At 41.0% G+C, this 19,114-nt stretch overlaps 1 protein-coding gene across 5 annotated transcripts in view; it reads left to right on the forward strand.

Moving 5' to 3' along the window:
• The window catches only part of SLC4A8 (solute carrier family 4 member 8), a 90,650-nt gene that overhangs the window by 29,606 nt on the left and 41,930 nt on the right, over positions 1–19,114 (forward strand). For 3 of the 5 annotated variants that reach the window (XM_054444127.2, XM_054444129.2, XM_054444130.1), the window contains 10 exons: positions 2,049–2,237; positions 3,251–3,342; positions 4,630–4,787; positions 5,880–5,967; positions 6,986–7,132; positions 8,282–8,382; positions 14,263–14,437; positions 15,041–15,174; positions 15,933–16,178; positions 18,978–19,083. In XM_054444127.2, coding sequence (XP_054300102.1) covers positions 2,049–2,237; positions 3,251–3,342; positions 4,630–4,787; positions 5,880–5,967; positions 6,986–7,132; positions 8,282–8,382; positions 14,263–14,437; positions 15,041–15,174; positions 15,933–16,178; positions 18,978–19,083 — 1,436 coding nt within the window. Of the gene's footprint in view, positions 1–2,048; positions 2,238–3,250; positions 3,343–4,629; positions 4,788–5,879; positions 5,968–6,985; positions 7,133–8,281; positions 8,383–11,069; positions 11,177–14,240; positions 14,438–15,040; positions 15,175–15,932; positions 16,179–18,977; positions 19,084–19,114 lie in introns of all 5 variants that reach the window. The other 2 variants (XM_054444126.2, XM_063672742.1) reach the window with 2 other exon arrangements.

Genomic DNA, 19,114 nt, shown 5'->3' on the forward strand with positions numbered 1-19,114 from the left:
CCTTCGAGTGGGGGAAATAGCCATGGAAATAACAATTAAAATAAGTGCAACGACAGAGACATGCTTGATAATAATTAGAGAAAGGGGCAACTGGAAGTTGTGTGGAAAAAAGGAGTTAAAGAGAATTAAAGACTTTAAAATATAGCATCTAGGCTCATTCAGGAACTTGAATGAGGCTGAATATGGCTCATTCAGGAACTTGAGCCAAAGTGCCCCTACCTCTTCAGTAAGATGTGAAGGGGAGATATCTGATTGTTCTTCCCGATGTGATTGAGTGTTAAGTTATTATGTTTGGGGCCTGGATGGAGAAACACCTGGACGCATGGGAGAATTTTCTCTTGAATTGGTTCTGTTTGGCTGGACAGGCTAAGAAATATTTCTCTAAATCTTTCTCTATTTCAAGTATCCAAGTCATTTTGTCTCTCTGGGATCATAGGAGGACCCAGAGGAGGGGTAAGCACTGATGGGACATTGGGTCCCCCTCGTTTTCAGGGAGGCACCCCAGAAGTATCACTCTGCCTGGGAAAAATGAAATTCTCATGTTCATCACTGGAGTCACATTTTGCTAACTTTTGACTATTTGTCTGAAATCCCATGAATGTTCCTTAAAAGGTTGTTTGTTAGGGAGAAGAATCCCTGGGAGCTATTGAAGCTGTTTAAAACTCTTTGTAAACAACAGCAGTCACGGGAGAGTTTTGGACAGGGTAATGATCAATCAGATTTTGCATATTAGAAAGATAATGATGGCAGCAATATGGAGGGTGAGTTGATGGGAGAAATGCATTAGGCTATTGCAGTAGTTCAGGTAAGATCACCTGTACTGTGGGCAGTGTCAGTAAGGGATGGATAATTTTTCTTCTGATAACTTTAAGTGATAAGAGAGACAGGAGGCGATAGATAGAGGGAGACATGAGGTGGATGTTCTTTTTTTTCCCCCAAGATGAAGGGTCCTGAAGCATGATTATAATATAGGGGGAAGGAACCAATGAATATAAAGGTTAAAAATACAGAAATATGGCTCTTCAGCTTGAATATTAAATAGATTTTCCTCATTTACTTCTTCTAGTACTTGGATAGTCATGAATAGAATTAGAAATTGAGGATGGGTTCAGGTTTTTGGGAGGCTTTTGAAGAAGTGCATAGGACTGAAGTAAAAGTGCTATGATTCTTCACATCAGGTACCTAATATATTCATAATATTTTAGGGATACTGATAGGTAAAGTGCATAAAAGGAAATCAGCACTGTATATCATCTCATTTAATTTCCCGTAACAACCTTTTAACAGATAATATGAGCTCCATGTTACAGATGAAGAACTGAGGTATAGAGAGATTATATACCTTGCTCAGGATCACACAGCTAGAAAGTGGTAGAACGGGGAAACAATGTGGGCCTTTAACTCCAGAACCCATACTGATAACTGCTATGTTTACTGCCACTTAACATTAGGTGTTGAGATTTTTTTCCTCCTCAAATCTGTTGGGCTTGATAGGTTTAAATGTGATGCTTGGTGGTAATTGTCTGGGGTGAGTTGTTAGTTAACTTAATTTTTCTTATAGATTTCTAAATAGCCCTTTGGAGTTCTACAGTTATAGTTCTTCTTGACAATTACAGCAATGTTAAAATCTTGGAGGAAGGGAATGTAGGGGAAATTTGGCAGATGACAGAACAAAGTAGGTAATAATGTGAGCTTTCAAATTATATAGTCCTGAATTTGAATCCCAGCAGTGCAAACTGCTAGATGTAAGACCTTGGAGAATTTTCTAGCATTTGGGCCTTAGTTTCCTCATTTGAAAAAATTGTTGTACTATTGCTCAATAGTTTCTATGCCCAATAATAATAATTTGTTACATGAATAAAGTATAACTTTTCACAGTCACTATCATCAAATGGCACTTTCAGACAGGAAGCTGAAATTGCATCTCAATGACCCTAGTGGAGCTGCTTCCCCCTACTCCATGCCCTTTACCCCACTCCACCTGATGTTGGCCTCCTTGGGTTCATTAACCCTCAGTCTGAGTGTTCATGTGAGTGCCTACTTTCCAGACCTCATCCTGGATCAGCAAGAACTGTCCAGTGACCTGAATGACAGCATGAGGGTTAAAGTGCGGGAAGCCCTTCTCAAAAAGCATCATCATCAGAATGAAAAGAAGAGAAACAACCTCATTCCCATTGTTCGCTCCTTTGCTGAGGTTGGCAAGAAGCAGTCTGATCCTCATTCAATGGATAAACATGGTAAGATTATTAGGTGATTTTTCTCTCTTTATTAATAAGACATTGGGAACTAGTTGGAGATGCTGACTTACTAGGGGTAGGGGTTGTATTTGTCTAATATGTTTCCATGTCCACTTAGGCACTTAGTACTTTTTGGAGACTGGTAAGATTGGTGGCTGGGACTGGTGCTCATCTCTCTCTCATGGCATTCCTCAGATAGGTCTCAGCATACCCAAGGTGAGGGACTTATGCCCCAGGGTGGCCTCAGAACTGATGTAGCTTTTGAGAGATAGCCACACTGGGGACAATTTGAGACCCGAGAAGGTAAACTGGAGCTTTTTAGGAGCAAACAAATAGATTAGGGAGGCAAAATACAGTAGAGTAGAGTAGGCTCTGGAGTCAGACTTGTAGGCTTGTGATTGTGGCTTTACCACTCACAAAATGTAGGACTTTGGGCACTCTACTAAGCCTCTTTAAGTCTCACTTTCTTACCTATAAAGTAAGAGTAATAATAGGACCTACTCCACAAATTTATTGTGAACTTCGATGAGTTAATCCATGTGAGGCCCTTAGCCAGATGCATGGTGGATTATAATCACTCAGAATTTTGGCTACTGATTGGTTCCTTTTCCTGTGGCCAGGAAGGGCCTCATCTACATTTATTTCCTGGTCTCTACTATATTGAATCACCATGTGCAGGGGATATGCCTGGGACTCTATATTTTTGAAAAGTTTTCCATAGGGGTCTCTCATATGCATGTCTGGTGAAAGATTACTGCCTTAATAGAGAAATAAAAGAGGGTAATAAATGTGTTCAGAAAGAAGGTGCAGAAGTAGCAAGAGCTCTGTCCTTCCCTTACCACTAACTAGTAGATAAGGAGAAAGATGTGTGTGGGTCTTGACTTCATAGTCATCTTAACCTCTTTTCTATGTAGGCTTTGCAGGAGAAGGCAGAACCAACTGATGATGGGTGGGATGTGTCAGAAGGGGAAAAGGGCAGGGACTCAGGATTTTGTTTGATTTTCTCTAAATAGGTCAAACCGTGTCTCCTCAGTCTGTTCCAACTACAAATCTTGAAGTAAAAAATGGAGTGAATTGTGAACATAGTCCTGTGGATTTAAGCAAGGTGAGCAGAGTGGTGGGAAGTTGGCTTCTAGGCCTAAGGTTCTTTTTAGTGGAATCCAGAGTTTAATTGCTGGAATCTGGATAAGGTTTAGTGTTTCAAGACTCTTTCCCTGAGACTAGAGCCCTTTCTGCATAAAAGGGGGCCCATCTGTGCATGTCTTTTCCCTTCTACTTCAGCCTGCATGAAGCTGACTCAACAGTTTCTTTCTCCAGATTCAACATACTGAAAACTGAGACTAGCTACTTAGAATCTTCCCTAAAACAGATCTCTTGCTTTTTCAATTATTTTTTTGGTACCTGCTCTCCAGCGGTTCCTTCTCACCCCAAGGGTTTTGCCAAAACAATATTTTGGATATCTATTTAGAGACAGATGTCTCCTAAAACTAACTCTTGGTTGAAGCTCTCCTTGAGGACTGTGACTTTGGTATCTGAGGCCTTCTGTAGTAGCAGTGTCTCACTGCAGCTTCTGGTCCAAGCCTTGGTCTCCCTGCCTCCAGCCTCTCCTTGCTCTGGTCTATCTTTGACACTGTGTTTCTAAAACACAGATAGTGTCATATCACTTCCTGTGCTCATAAGGCTTTCCATTTTATTTGGAAAACCTGAAACCCCCGACAAAACATTTGAGTGTTTAAAAAGGGAAAGAATGTGACCCAGAGCTTCAGATGGAGGAAGCTTAGGGGAATGGGATTGAAATCAGAATACCTGATTTTAAAATCCGAATCTATACCTTAAAAGCTCTGTGGTCCTGGGCAAGTCAACTTCACCTCTCTGGGTTTCAGATACTTCATTTTTTTTTTCTTTAAGTGGGACGAATACAATCTGTCATATCCTCCTTCTGGGGTTTTTGTAAGGATCAAATAAAATAAGAAAACATTTGCTAACCATAAAATGACATATTAGTGTAAGGTATATTTTAGGTGATGCGGCCAGGTGCAGTGGCTAACGCCTGTAATCTCAGCACTTTTGGAGGCTGAGGTGGGTGGATCACATGAGGCCAGGAGTTTGAGACTAGACTGGCCAAAATGGCAAGACCCCATCTCTACTAAAAATACAGAAAAATTAGCTGGACATGGTGGTGCATGCCTGTAATTCCAGCTACTAGGGAGCCTGAAACACAAGAATTGCTTGAACTTGGGAGGCAGAGAGCTGTGAGCTGAGATTGCGCCACTGCACTCCAGAGTGGGTGACGTAGTGAGACTCTGTCTCAAAAAAAAGTAAATAAAAAATTTAAAAACGATATTTAGGGTGGTGGTTCCCAAATTGTCAGGTGTTTCTTTTGGACTTTCAGGTAGACCTTCATTTCATGAAAAAAATTCCTACTGGGGCTGAGGCCTCCAATGTCCTGGTTGGAGAGGTGGATATTTTGGACCGTCCCATTGTTGCCTTTGTGAGGCTGTCTCCAGCTGTTCTTCTCTCAGGCCTAACAGAAGTGCCAATCCCAACAAGGTAAAGGCAAAGATAAAACTCATGCATTCTATCCAAAATTCAAATTTATGTAGTGCTGGTAGAAGAAACCAGTTAATACTGAAATTTAGAATTAATTAATTTTAGGAATGGTGTTTACAATTCAGCAGAAAAGCCAGATGTACTGGTGTGTGCCTCTAATCCCAGCTACTAGAGAGGCTGAGGCGGGGGATTACTTGAGCCCAGGAGTTTGAGCCTGCAGTGAGCTAGAATCCTAGGATTGCACCGTGGCACCCCAGTGTGGGTGACAGAGTGAGACCCTGTCTTTTTAAAAAAAAAATCAGCAGTAATCTCAGAAAATTGAGGTATATTTGATTAACCACCATGAAGAGGAATTCTGAGATTTATTTCCAAGGCTATGACTGCACAGTATCTATAGCCTTGGAAATAGAGAATTGAAGACCATTCAAAGGACATAACAAGGGCCAATAACTTGTTAAAATAGGAAGCCAGGTCTTATCTTCTCAGTTCTGTAGAGCCATATTCCAGGGAAACGTCTCTGAATAAAGGTGTTTGTTTCCCTTTACACAATTCTGGCATGGTTTGTATGGTTTGCAGATATGCAAACATTTGTTCAAAAGGCTATTCATGCACTCTGAAGGTGGTGATGCTGGTGATTCAGAGCCCTGCTACTTACAGAGAGTATTCAGATGTCCAGAACACATTTAGACTCCTCTGTAAGGCTTGATCATTTCAACTTCCTTATGCCTCTCCTCTCCCCATCATTTTCCGATTAGAACAATAAGTGGAATTCAGACAACCTTGAATTTGCACCACAGTGCCATGTTTTGAAAAAGCATCTTTTCTACAGCTAGGAATTGTGTCTATGGAAACCCTAAGAAATGTAACCACATTATTGAATGATGCCACACAATAGCTTCCAGTGCCCATAGTGGAGCTATTATTAGGTCAAGGCAACTCAAAGTGCTCCTTCATTACTGTCTTCTTTTTTTTTTGAAGGTACAGTGATGATTTCTGTACGATAAGAGAGAGAAATCTTATGCTGTTTAGAGAGGACTAATGGCACTTCTTTATATTTACTTACATAATTTCCTCTTCTGTGTGTTTTGCCAGATTTTTGTTTATCTTATTGGGTCCAGTAGGGAAAGGTCAGCAGTACCATGAGATTGGCAGATCCATGGCCACCATCATGACAGATGAGGTATGTGCAACTTTTGCTTCAGTCTTCCATCTCATAAATATTTATTGAATATTTACTCTGTGCCAGGCACTATGCTAGTTATTGGGGATAAAATACTTTCCATTGCAGTGTCTGCTGGGAAGTAGTTCAGGGTACTTCTCTGAGAGCCCAGTGTGGAAGGACCAAGCTCTAGAGGATTTTTCTTCCTATGTTATCTCTCCTTTTTTGAGTAATCAAGAATGCAGAGAAATCTTTTTCTGGGGAAACTATTATTGCCAAGTAGGATATAGAGAGAAATATATTAAGGTTGGCTTAACTTTCAAGAGAAGATGGTTAAATACATTCAAGCTATTTACATAAAGAAACCTCACTCCTGTTCCACTAAATGAGACCAGTTTGTATAAGGTCATGGGTATGACCTCAGGCAGTGTAGTGTGAATGTCTTGACTAGTCTGTACCAAAACAACCAGACATTTTGACATTTTGACATTGAACCCACAGTGCATACTCTGGTAAGGACTGCACTGCTCGGTAAGCTGCAAAGTAGGGCTTTCAAGGCATATGCCTTAGGCGGCAGAGGGAGGTGTGGCCTGTTTTTTATCAGCTTTCTTTGATTGAGAGGCTTAATTCAGGAAGGACCTTCATTAGTAATTCCATCCAGTGTTTCCAACCTTTAAGATCAAGAAAATTTCCCTCTCAACCTGGGAAAGCTGATTAAAAAAAATTTTTTTTTCATACATCTTGCCTTTCCTTCCATCCTTTGTGGAGATAACATAATTGTACAACTTTAGATTCATGTCTTATCTCTTCTTATACTAGCAGACATGTATTTAGTTCTTTTTGATGCATCTCATTTCCACGTTTGTTTTTTAAATCCTTTTATCCTTGTACTTCTCTAAGTGCTAAAGTTTTCTGCATCTCAGATCCCCATGACAGAGATAAAAATCAAGAGGTTGTATTCATTTTTCACCATATCCCTTGGTGATTGTTTCACGTAAAGTTACTTTTAACTTTCCTGAGGGTTTTTTCTTCTCTGTAGATTTTTCATGACGTAGCATATAAGGCAAAAGAGCGAGATGATCTCCTGGCGGGGATTGATGAGTTCCTAGACCAGGTGACGGTGCTCCCTCCAGGAGAGTGGGATCCCTCCATTAGAATTGAGCCACCCAAAAATGTCCCTTCCCAGGTAATGTATGCACATCAGCCAATGTGGCTATTGTCACTTACTAACTGCCCACCATGGACAAAGCAAAGACCATGTGGGTATATGCTAAATATATCAAGATGCAGCTCTGTTTTGGTGCACATAGAATATCAAAACAATAATAAAAATGAATCTGGGCTGGGTGTGGTGGCTCATGCCTGTAATCCCAGCACTTTGGGACGCCGAGGCAGGTAGATCACTTGAGATCAGGAGTTTGAGACCAGCGTGGCCAACATGGTGAAACCCCATCTCTACTAAAAATACAAAAATTAGCTGGGCGTGGTGGTGGGTGCCTATAATCCCAGCTACTTGGGCGGCTGGGGCAGGAGAATCGCTTGAACCCGGGAGGTGGAGGTTGTAGTAAGCCAAGATGGTGCCACTGCACTCCAGCTTGGGTGACAGAGCGAGACTCCACCTCAAAAAAAAAAAAAAAAGAATTTGCATAGCATAAATTGGCTCAGTTGTGATGGGGTCAGTCAGGATTACCTGGGGATGAATTTTAAGCCAAATTTTGAAGGATTGATGTGAAATAGCGGAGAGAAGGGAGAACATTTCTTGTGACTACATTGTATACAAGTCATCAAATGAAAAAAGCAAGTTGTATAGAGAGAGCAAATAGAATGTCTGATATTTTTCTGACATATTAGAGATGGGAAAGGAACTCCTACTGTGTATTAGACACCAGCCAGGTGCTTTATATATGCAAATTCAGCCTTCCCAGGAACATCCCTCAAAAGATATTGTTATCTCTAGTTTTACAAAATGAGGAATAAAACTATCTTCTAGGGCAAGATTTTAAGGTAAAGTAAGATTACACAGAGGCAGATATGAAACTGGAACTTAGGTCATATCTAATGCCAAAGCCCCCATTTTTCTCTTTCTAGGCAAGGCTTAGTTAGGAGTCAGGTACTATGGAACAGGAAGAGAAATTATGGGGTGTGTGTGTGTGTGTGTGTGTGTGTGTGTGTTTCAGTAAAGTCAGTAAACTGCATCAAGACAGTAAGTGTATTTGAAAGCTACAAACACGGGCATTTTTGGTTGCTTTTGGGTTATCCCATTCCCACTCCCTGCTGATAGTAGGACGAAAAGATAGATGTTACCTTTGCTAATTTTGTGGTCTTCTGTTAACAGGAGAAAAGGAAAATGCCTGGAGTTCCAAATGGAAATGTTTGCCACATAGAACAGGAACCACATGGGGGTCACAGTGGGCCAGAACTTCAGCGCACTGGGCGGTAAGTCCTGGGACGTTTCACAGCGATGCTGCTTATTGGGTAGAAGTTATGTAAAGGAATGAGGCATCCTCTTTCTTTCAGCCTACTTCTCTGTAGTGGGAATTTATTGGCTGAAGAATGACTTTTCAAATGGAACCACTGACTAGAAGTATTATGAATATATCAAATATCATATTCATTCATTCAAGTTTCTCAAATCACCTACCATGTTTTGTCTCACCTCCAGTCCTTCCTACCATTGTTCCCTCTGATTTGAACACTCTTCCCTTTCCTCATCTCCTGGCTAACTCCTACGTACCCTTAGTCTCAGTTCTTGTGTCACTTCCTTTGGAAAGCCTTCTAGGACTCTCTCTGGATGCGGTTAGGTGTTCCTGCTATGTAATATCACAGTATTGAGCTCTGACCTCCCTTCCCCACATTACAGCCTTTATCATACTTTATTATTATTGGTTGATCTATTGTCTTTTCTGCTAGGCTGTTTATTCCAAAAGGGCAGGGGCTCCATTATATTCCTAGGACCCAGCACAGTGCCCTGAACAGAGTAGGCTCTCAATGTCTGCCAAATGAATGAATACTTTTAGAATGATGTCTGTTCTATAGCATGGAATGGACTAGGTATGATAAATGTTGAGTGATCATTTTAGGTTAAGAAACTCCCTTAGGGTAGGAAGATAGGTACTATTTTAGGTGTATGTGCCTCAGAATAGGCAATCTACTCTTCTAGGCCAACATTTTAAGGACACATGTCCAAGGAGGAGGTAAGTGAGGGAAGCAGGTCCCCAGACTAGGAGGTTTTATTCCCTAGGTCAGAAGGTGGTAAACGAGAATGATATTTTGGGTTAGTGTGATATCCAGGGGTGTCCTCAGAGAAGGTTGAGTCTATGGCTCTGTCTCTGTTAAGCTGTGCTGTGTCTAAGAAGGTTCTGCTGGGTAGAGATTGTCAGGGCAGGACTGAGATCACGGAAAGCAGCTTTTATGTCCTCTAACCCCTTGCTTTCTTCTTTTCTGCCTTCTTGCTTGAGGTTGCTTTCCTTACTCTTCTATCCTCAGCACTCCACCCAGTGGAAACTCAGAGTTGTTTTGGAATTGCGGAAAACGTTTTATTTTTCCAATCTTGGAAATTCAGGGAGAAACCAGGAGAGGAGACAGACACAGGAGAGAATGGCACTTGACTAGCAGTGTCCTGCAGAGAAGGATGTTTTCTGGTAGGAAGAATGTATTGGAGGGTAGGGGAAGATAGCTGTGCTCTGGGAGGGAGCATTGGTGGAAAGAAGGAGTCCTTGCAATGCAAGGGCCACTGAAAAGGGGGAGCAGCCTTCCCTTTTTAAAAAACATTTTCTTTAAAGTTGGGAGAGATCTGAATTGGGTGGGAGGCCTGGTATTGAGAGGCAGTTCAAGGGAAGCATGTGTCCTCAGAAGGGATTCCAGGATTGAGACTCTCCTAGAGGAGGTGGTAATTTTTTCAGGAAAAGGTTTTGAGTATGGATTTGATATTTCAAAATTATAATTTATCTTTTGGATATAAAGGGTGTCCACAGTTTAGGAACTTAGAGTTTGAAAGTAGTAGAATTTAGGGCAACAAGGTTTTCCTCAAACCAATATCTGTGCAGAGATGAGATTTTAGGTTGCTATTGGTGCCAAAGAAAACAAATAGATTAGCGTCCCAGGCTTTGTGAGAGGGGGTCACTTATAATTAATTCCACCTGAGGGTTTGGGAGACCATTATATTGGATCTCAACAGTTATAAGATCTTGGAAATGGCGTCTGATGTCCCCAAGAAAATCCCATATTGCCAGGATCATCATATTCTTATTCACAAACCGCAAGTATCTTAACTCACAAATTCAAATAGAGTTTGACGGAGTTCTCCCATAATGTCATGTCAGGAATTTCTGGAATTGACAAAGCTAAAAGGAAGCTCTGGGCTCAGAGCTTAGCTCTGCTTGATATGGGAGATGCTTCCTCTTTCTGAGCTTCTGTCATTTTTCTTAGAGCCCTTAGTAAAGGGCCTCAAGCCATATGACCTTCCTCCCATTGTAGCCCCTTAGGCAAGGTGACATAATGGCTGCGTAGAGAATCACATTTCCAGGCCAGCTCTGGCCTCTTTCTCAGTCTCAAATTATGTGGGAGGTAAATGTGAGCCTTTTTTGTATATGGACATCCTGTAAGTTTCTGTACTTTCCTGGACTGTACAAACTAAAACCACATTAGTCTGGGTTTTATAATTTTTCAGACTATTAGTTGTGTTTCTTTGAGATACAAAACTGCTTTATGCTTGCCATGTTGCACAACCTTGGAGCAAGACTTGGATAACATCTTACGGAATGTTATCCTTGTTGGATGGAGAAGTATTTGAAGGCAGGGTGAAGTAGACACTAAGAAGGTGGGAAAGGAGACAAAATTGAAATGGTACTCTGAGTTCTGTATGATCTGACCCTCCAAGCCAGGGTTAAGACAGGTCTTAAACCTCCCTGATATTGACTAAGGCAGGGATGCCATAAGTAACAAAGAAGGAAATATGACTAGAGTGTTCTTAGGCCGGAAGCTCCACAGCAAGGAGGGTGCTCTGGAAAGGGGTTTTTCAGGGTAGATTTCTGTCCCTTATTGGGGATGCCACTTTTGGGAAGGGTTAATGGAAAAAAGAATCAGGAGCTGCTATCTCGATGATCCCCCCACACTTCAAACAGGTTTCTTCCAAAGTATACCAGACAAATGGATGACTGGCTGTTTCTAAAGCCCTCCAGGGAAGGGCTCCTTAAGTCAATGCTCCAGAGCCTAGTCACCCTCTACACAGGTAAGTCCTTTCTTGCATCAAACTTAAATTAAACTCATATCCCTGTATGCCTCCTGCCCCAGAAAACTTGAATGTGAAGGACAGTGTTGAAAGGGAAAGGAAATCCCAAGTACAGAAAGAAGCATCCATGCCTGATGAATATCTGTTGTAGATGTGCAATCATAGTCTGATTTTATGCATGAATGAGGTATGAGGCTGACTCCATAAAGTGTTCAGAAATTATTTTATTAATTTATAGTTATACCATCCATGTGAGCCTCAGATCTTTCCCTGCCTTTTAATCACTGCTAGACAGATAGATGTCTTCCCTTTCTATGGCTTCTCAGAAATCCATTTCACATAAATCTTTTGTCTGTTGCTCACAGACACTCCTCTCCTCCTGTGTCTAGGGGCTGAGTATTCATGACAGCATCTCAGGTAGCCTCAGAGTGTGTGTGTGTGTGTGTGTGTGTGTGTGTGTGTGTAGGGGGTCACTATTATACAGGGATATTCTTCTCACAGAATTATGCTTTCCAGAGGAAGGTGACTGGTAATGAAGAGGTGATAATCGCATGGTAACAAGATGCTATGTTAGCTAAGAACCCAGAAATACTTGAGTCTTGCCCCAGATAAATTATTGCTGCCTACAAGGTTATTGAGGGGCTATTTACCTAGAGGAGAAAGCAAGACAAAGTGACACTTTATTACTAACTGAAGCATTGGCCCCAAACCCTGAAGCAGAACTCATGATTTAGGTTAGACCATGTAGATAGCTTCTTTACCTGAGCTACGTTTGCCAGATAGGCTAAAACTAAGGCAAGTCACAAGGCTGGCTTTGCTTCTCTTCCCTAAGCCCAGACCCACATTATGATGTTACTGCTGTAAGCTGAGGAAAGGTGAATCCCAACTATACCCACCAGAACCAGAGGAAAAGAGCGGGTGGGTGTCTGTCCTGTGTCCACCTGCACACCCATTATACTAGCTAGATTAGAGAGAGTGTTCCAGGAGAAAGAGCTGGTTGGATCTTCTCCCCTGGCATACAGATCCCAGGCCTCCTCATACTCCTCCAGGCTTCTAGGTGAGAGAAGGAAAGAAAGAGCTTGCCAAGCCTCCTTCCGTGAGAGAGTAGCTTGTGTGTTTTTTAAAAATAGCTTTTTATTATAGAAAATTTTAAAAACATAAAAAAAGAAGGGAGAATAGTTTCATGAACCCCCATGTACCCATCAACTATTACCAACATTTTGCCAATCTTGTTTCATCTATTTCTTCTCACTTAATTTTATTTTTATGTTTCTAGATTGTTTTAAACCAAATCACCGACATACATTTTACCTGTAAATACTTCAGTATGCATCTCTTTAATTAGAACATTAAAAAAATTATCATGCCATTATCAACTCTAACAAAATTAACAATCATTCTTTACATTGTCTAATGTTCAGTTCTTATTAAACTTTTTATGATTGTGTTAGCAACGTCTTTTTAGAGTTCATTTGTTTGACATAGGAGTCAAAGTTTGCATTTGGTTATTATGTTCCCATTCTGTAATAGTCCCTTTTCCTTTTTTTCTATGCCATTTATTGGTAGGAGAAGCCAGGTGATTTGTGCTATAAAATGCTGAATGGCTCTTTATGTTATTCACCTGACAGCCCTCACCCTGGTGCAGTGACTCCACTCTTAGAAAAAGTGATTGAATTGGGAACACATCTCCTCCTTAGTGTGGGGTATCTTGGTCTTGGTCTGCCTCATCTTTGAGAAGAGGAGAGGGGCCCTGAAGTCCTGCCACCAAGTCCTGTTGATTCTACCTCCTGATTAGGTCTTGAATCCATGCACTTCTCATCCTAATCTATGCTCCATTCATCATACTACCACAGAGTGGTCCTTCCAGAATGTATGTTTGATTATGTCACTCCTCTGTTTATAGTTCTTCAGTAATTTGACATGCTATTAGGATAAAGTTTTAATTCCTTAAAACCATTTCTGGCTGGGCGTGGTGGCTCATGCCTGTAATCCCAGCACTTTGGGAGGCCGAGGTGAGCAGATCATGAGGTCAGGAGGTCAAGACCATACTGGCTAACACGGTGAAACCCCGTCTCTACTAAAAATACAAAAAAATTAGCCGGGCAGGCGCCTGTAGTCCCAGCTACTCAGGAGGCTGAGGCAGGAGAATGGTGTGAACCCAGGAGGTGGAGCTTGCAGTGACCAGAGATTGCGCCACTGCACTCCAGCCTGGGCAACAGAGTGAGACTCCGTCTCAAAAAATATATAAAAATAATGAATAAAACCATTTTTAAGGCCTTTTTGACTTAGCTTCTCCAGCCTTGTCTATTGGCATTCAGCCTTCACACTGTATTATCCACTCATATCTCTCAGCACCTTGATCCACCAAGCACTCTCACCTCTAAGTGTCACCCATGTTGGCCCCTCTGCCTCATCTGCTTAACTCCCAGTCCCTCCCTGAAGTCATGGCTGAAATGCCCCTCCCTGCTCTATGCCACCATAGCACCCTCACAGTACTGCCTGTCTCCTGCACTAGACTTGGTCCTGGAGAGCAGGGCTGTTCACGTCTTGCTCATTGCTGCATCTCCAGTACCTGGCACAGTGCTTGGCACCAAGTATCTTCTGCTACTTGTCAATTGCATGAATGAATTATTTATACACATTTCTCACAAATAAGGGAGGTAGTTGTTCAGAGTAAGAAAGTGCATGTGATAGGGACTTTTTTATCTAGAAAACATTTAATAAAACTAGTAATTTTAATACCTTAAGTTGGTTTTGCACATTTCTTCCTAACAGCTCAGAATTTAAAGTCTGAAGCTAATACTTGCTTTCGTATTAATTTTTTTGAACTTTTTATTGAATGAATAATATGCATATCTAAATTAATTCTTTGTATGTTTAGGATATTCATTCAAATTTACCTAAGTCATACCCTTGGTTGCAAAGAGACTGTGCTGACCCAAGAGAGTTATCTCTACTGGGGTCAAACTGAAGCCAAAGTCTTACCACTGAACAGAGCACATTTGAAATGCTCTCAAATGTGTGCTGTTTACATGCTTTTAGGGAAGAGGGACTGTGTTAGAAGCCTGTCTGTTGTGTTTCCACAGGCTATTTGGGGGCTTGGTGCTGGACATCAAGCGGAAGGCCCCCTGGTACTGGAGTGACTACCGGGATGCACTCAGCTTACAGTGTTTGGCCTCCTTTCTGTTCCTGTACTGTGCCTGCATGTCACCTGTCATCACCTTTGGGGGATTGCTTGGAGAAGCCACTGAGGGACGCATAGTAAGGACTTTTAACCACTTCTAATGATCCCAAACAAGATCTAAAATATTGTGGCGGCAGCCAAGTCCACTGTGGGGGAAATTACCTGGTCTAGGACTGAAGAGATTGGATTTTTCCTCTGAATTACCATGGTCTTCTGACATCACACCAAAGAGCAACACAGTCCTCTCTTTACAACAGACCCTTCTGCTTGAACATCAGCTTCAGTAGCTGGTTGCCCAGTTGAATTTTCTGTTGCCTCAGTGATGGAAAATGGATATGTTGATGCCATTTTAAAATAAGATTTAAAATGACTCTGTATGTGAGCTTGTAGTGTGAATGGTATCGCTGTGCTTTCTATATATTTTCAAATACTGAATTGAGTCACTGAAGAATAGGAGTTAGTTAAGGAATCATGTGTCAATGGATCTGGGCACCTGAATTGTTAAAGTAGTATCTGTTTACAGGAGTATTAGATGATGTGTACACATCACTCTTGCTAAGATGAAATACAAGCAAATGGCCAGTAAGGCACACAGGAGAGCATAGTCAGGAATGTAGCTAAGCCAACATTACTCTGTACTGATGGGCTATGGACTCAGTGATGACTTTTTTTCCTCTCAGAGTGCAATTGAATCCTTGTTTGGAGCCTCCATGACTGGGATTGCTTATTCCTTGTTTGCGGGACAGGCTCTCACCATCCTGGGAAGTACTGGACCAGTGCTTGTGTTTGAAAAGATTTTGTTCAAATTCTGCAAGTAAGACATTTGTTTTTCTGAAAACTCTAACCAGATTTAGTGATTATGCTGCCAGGATTAAATGTCAGGATTCTACTCAGTACAGACAGGCAATATCATTTTGGATTGTAAGAAACCTGAAAGGAGACCATCATTTGGTCTGTTGTCCTGCCCCCAGGTAGCACCATACCCAAAATAGCAGATCTCCTATTCTTAAAGAGCTTGATTAATATTCCTCAGCCATTATTGAAGTCTTGACTTTTTATCTTTAAAAAGACTTTCCCTAGCTAATTCAAACTTCTCCATTTCCATTGTGAGTCAATTTTTAATTTGGCCTAATATCCTTCCCCTGTTTTTTTTTTTTTTTTTTTTTTTTTTTGCTAGTGATAGTGGGGCACAAGACTGTTCTGGTTTCCCTACTTTTCCTATACAATCTTTTCTTTTTTCCTTTTATATTTCAAGTAGCAGCTCATGGGACTATGGCCAGCCCCTTTTTTTCTTAACTGCAAGAATAAGATCATAATTACATTAGGTAGTAATGGCAGGAATGTATATGAGACAATTTCTTTTTTCAGTTTTTGTATCCTTGCCCATATCCTGTGAGGCAAATCCGTATCATAACTGTGCCAGAGCATTATTTAGAAGCAAAATACAATCAGAATTAGGGATAAACTCGGTTCCAGTGCTGGTTTAGATGAGATGAATTAACCACATTTCTGACTCCTTGTCTCTTAATGCCATCCATCCATACGTTCTGATGAACTTTGGTCTTGTTTCAGAGACTATGCTCTTTCATATCTCTCCCTGCGAGCTTGTATTGGACTGTGGACCGCTTTCCTGTGTATTGTCCTTGTGGCAACTGATGCCAGTTCACTTGTCTGCTACATTACCCGTTTCACTGAAGAAGCATTTGCCTCCCTAATTTGCATTATTTTCATCTACGAAGCAATAGAAAAACTGATTCACCTGGCAGAGACCTACCCCATCCACATGCACAGCCAGCTGGACCACCTTAGCCTCTATTAGTAAGTGTGCTTTCTGCTTATTTTTAAAAATTAAGCAAAGGGCCTGCGTTTAATTGCTGATGTAGAGTGCTAGGCAGTGCTTACAGCTTCTGGTCAAGAAGTGTCTTGCCCTTTGGGAAATGGATCTCAGATACAGACAAGGAGTAGTGGAGGGCTGCTAGAGGAGAACAATCAAAAGTATTGACAGAGAAGATCGACTAGAAGTGAAACACAGAGGGGACTCAAGAAATGCTTTCCAGACCATGTCTTTTGGCTCTAGGCACTGAAACAAAAATGGGCTGCAAATGTAGCAGGGAGAATTTGAGTTAGTTATGGGGAGGAACTTCTTTTTGCAAGGACTTTGTGAGCCTCTGGACTATGTTATCATGTGAGAGAATGGACTCTTTCCTTTGTTGAAATGAAGGACTCTCTTTCTCTGAAAGTATGTACAGGCAACTCTTAGGACTTATTCGGTGAAGACATATTAATCATTCCTTTCAGATCCAGAAGTGTCTCATACTGTATCATAAAGATCCAGGAGCCTACTTACTTCCTAGATTTCAACTCAAGAGATTGTGATTTCTTTATGTGTTCAATATGGTTTGGATCACTTGGAAAAGAAACACAGTGTCTGGCTATGTTTTCAACCATCTAGGACACTCTGGTCCTATAAACATTTCTTCTTTGGAATAGTATTCTCCAAATTATGACTAAAGATCCTCTTCCCTTAGCTCTGTACATCAAGTTCTGGCTGTACAGTTCTGATGTGGAGGATCTGGTTGTGAAATGAACAACTTCAGTCTGAAACTGTCTCAGAAGAGAGAGTACACTGTCTGGAGGCATTTGCGGACCAGCGACAGATACACTTTCATCTATTCTAGTTATTCACTCATTAACCTTTTAAAAATCAGAATTAATAAAAAATTTATTAGAACTTTATTTTACTAGAAAGTAACAATGATTAGGGAGTATCATCTTCAAAGCCTAGTGAATTGGCTCCTATTGGCATTAGAGTTCTCATTTCTGTAAGGTTGATTCTTTGACCTCTTTTTATCATTATTTTCTTTGTTTAACAAATATTTATTGAGCACCTATTATGTACCAAGCACTGTTTTAGGCCTTGGAAACACAGTGGCAAACATGACAAAGGATCTGTCTTTATGAGACTTATATCTGAGAAGACAGGCAAAGTGACCAGCCCTGGATTGAGTAGACTTTGGTTCCAGAAACAAATTCTTTGTTAATAAAGCTCAAGATGATATTTTTTTAGTCACATTCTACTGTTAGTTCATATGGCGCTGATGTGAAGCTAGAACTCCTTAACTCTTTAAATGATTTTATGTTAATATGTATGTAATTGATTTTTAAAAAATAGAGTTTATTTTTTAAAGCAGTTTTAGGTTCACAGCAAAGTTGAACAGCAAGTACAGAGAGTTAGCATATACCCCCTACCCCAGCACACGCACAGTCTCCCCAATATCAATATCCCACACCAGAGTGGTAAGTTTGTTACAATCAGTGAACCTACACAGACACATCATTGCCACCCAAAGTCCATAGATTACATTAGAGTTGACTCTTGGTGTTGTACATTCTATGGATTTTGATAAATGTATAATGACATGAATCCTCCATTATAATATCATACAGAATACTTTCACTTCCTTAAAAATCTCCTGTGCTCTGCCAGTTGCTCTCTCCCTCCCCCCAACTCCTAACAACCACTGACCTTTTTGTGTCCTTATAGTTTTGAATTTTCCAGAATATCATAGTTGGAATCATACAGTACATAGCCTTTTCAGATTGGCTTCTTTCACTTTGTAATATGCATTTAAGGTCCTCTGTTTTTTCATGACTTGGTGGTTCAATTCTTCTTAGTACTGAATAATATTCCATTGTCTGGATGTACCACAGTTTATTTATTTGGAATTGATTTTTTTAAACCTAAGTATAGGGCTTTATAGCTTTCCCTATTACTTTTCATTTTGTCGATTTCTTCCTATTATTCTAACCTGTCGAGAGCTTTTTGAATTTTAATTCAGTCATGCCATATCTTAGAAGGCATGCTTATTAAATTCACAGACCATATAAAGTTAGTGGGGATGGCTGTGTCAGTTGACCATATTGGGAGCCAGGTCAGGCATGAAGCATGCTGGGACTGGGAGGCAACATGGTGGCCAATGGCACAGGTGTGGTCTGGTCTGGTCTGGTTTGGCTGGAGTAGGAGGCCTGGGGAAGCTAATGGAGTTTCTAGATCTGGCTCTACCATGAGTGGCCAGGGAATGGCCACGGTAGTGGGATATTACCAAAGATAACTCAGCGTCAGGAAGTGCTTACATCACGATTCCAGGAGATTCTGACTTTTAGAACAAGAGCGTGACGAAGGGTATAGAGAATAAGATATTCAGGCTTGGAAGAAGTTGTTGAGAAGTAAGTGGGATATTGAGACCTCCTTGCTATGTAGATTAAATTTCATAGCAAGAGCCTAAGAGATAGAAATCGGGCAAAAACAAAAACCAAAACAAAACAAAAAACAAAACAACCAATCAAGACTCATTCCGGGCACATCAGATGCCAAATGTGGTTATCAGCACAGTTTAATCCAAGACCCATGGGCTGATTTGAGTCAAACTTTAGTAATGACCGACTGAAAAATTAGAGTGTGATGGGGCCTACAGAGGGGCCTCAACTCCTCAGGTCTGAAGTGTGCAAAGAAGTATGCAAGGCAGCTCCTGACAGCCTTTAAACTAGTTGTTCTAAAAACATTTGACTGAGTATTTGGCTGTTTTCCTCAGGAATCTTTTTAATTTTTCCCCTCAGCTGCAGGTGTACTCTCCCAGAGAATCCAAACAATCACACCCTCCAGTACTGGAAGGACCACAACATCGTGACAGCAGAAGTCCACTGGGCTAACCTGACTGTCAGTGTAAGTCTGGGAGCTGCCAGATGTCCTAGCA

This window comes from Pongo pygmaeus, chromosome 10 (genome assembly GCF_028885625.2).
Source record: "Pongo pygmaeus isolate AG05252 chromosome 10, NHGRI_mPonPyg2-v2.0_pri, whole genome shotgun sequence".
In the NCBI taxonomy this organism is placed as follows: Eukaryota; Metazoa; Chordata; class Mammalia; order Primates; family Hominidae; genus Pongo; species Pongo pygmaeus.